Genomic DNA, 1,301 nt, shown 5'->3' with positions numbered 1-1,301 from the left:
CTTCTTTTTTGTGTTTGTTACTCTCTTGTAACACCTCTAATCTTCGGTACGTATATGACTTTATTGTGTTGCAAGTGCCGTAAGACTCTTACTAAGACAGCTTGTGTTACGTGTAGGAACAGTTAGTTTTAGTAAGGTTTAACGACGCAACTGCATAAGGTCATATGAGTGCCAAGGGGTGGATGTCAACTGAGGAGTTCTTACAGGGAATCAGACTTACGCTGCTCACCTCTCTAGCTTCAACAGCACAAAGTCTGCTTCCACTATCAAAACCCCCCAGAAATAGCAGGTCACAAGAGAGTGACAAACATACAAAAGAAGTAGAGGAAAATGACGATAGTAAGGATGAGGAAAGAAAAAGCAGCAGTTCCCCCTATGTTGTTCTGGCACAGTATGAGCATGACATTGAAGAATCAGCCCATTTACAATTCTACAGTGCATAAGAACATGTTAATATCCCCTCCCCCCCCCCTTTGGGAATGTCCTAAAGACAAATCCAGTCAGTAACACATAATATTATACATGATCACCTCGGGTAGACTGGCTCATTTATCTTATCTTAGTGTATCTTATTTGATCTTATCTTACTGTATCTTATCTTATTTTATCTTATCTTAGTGTATCTTATCTTATCTAATCTCATCTCATCTCTCCTCACCTCATCTTGCCTCACCCCACCTCATCTCATCTCATCTCACTTCATCTCATCTCATCTCATCTCATCTCATCTCACTTCATCTCATCTCACTTCATCTCATCTCATCTCATCTCACTTCACTTCATCTCACTTCACTTCATCTCACTTCACTTCATCTCACTTCATCTCACTTCATCTCATCTCATCTCATCTCATCTCATCTCATCTCATCTCATCTCATCTCACTTCATCTCATCTCATCTCACTTCATCTCATCTCATCTCATCATGACACACAGAGGTAACTGTCACTGACGGACACTGCTCTGGTTGTTATCTTATCTTATCTTATTTTATCTTATCTGATATGATTTTATCTGATCTGATTTTATCTGATCTGATCTTATCTTATCTTATCTTATCTTATCTCACCTCACCTCATCTCATCTCATCTCATCTCATCTCGCTACACAGAGGTAACGGTCACTGACGGACACTCCACGGACACTGCCCAGCTTGTGATCACCGTGGAAGATGTGAACGAGTTTGACCCACAGCTCAACATCTCCTCCTCCACGCCGCCCTTCAAAGTCCCCGAGAACGCTTCTATTGGCGAGGTAAGCCTATTGGTCCATCAACATGACGCTCTTTTTTGGAGGGGGGGA

The 1,301-nt window shown here is 41.7% G+C and overlaps 1 protein-coding gene across 1 annotated transcript in view; it reads left to right on the top strand.

Moving 5' to 3' along the window:
* The window catches only part of LOC101845063 (protocadherin Fat 1), a gene marked incomplete at both ends in the record, with an annotated part of 13,712 nt that overhangs the window by 5,996 nt on the left and 6,415 nt on the right, over positions 1–1,301 (top strand). The window contains 1 exon segment of the mRNA XM_013090626.1: positions 1,111–1,253. Within this exon segment, the coding sequence (XP_012946080.1) occupies positions 1,111–1,253 (143 nt within the window).

Source organism: Aplysia californica, unplaced genomic scaffold, assembly GCF_000002075.1.
Source record: "Aplysia californica isolate F4 #8 unplaced genomic scaffold, AplCal3.0 scaffold01371, whole genome shotgun sequence".
NCBI lineage: Eukaryota > Metazoa > Mollusca > Gastropoda > Aplysiida > Aplysiidae > Aplysia > Aplysia californica.
The sequence above is the reverse complement of the archived record's forward strand: the minus strand, read 5'-3'. Positions and strand labels throughout refer to the sequence as shown.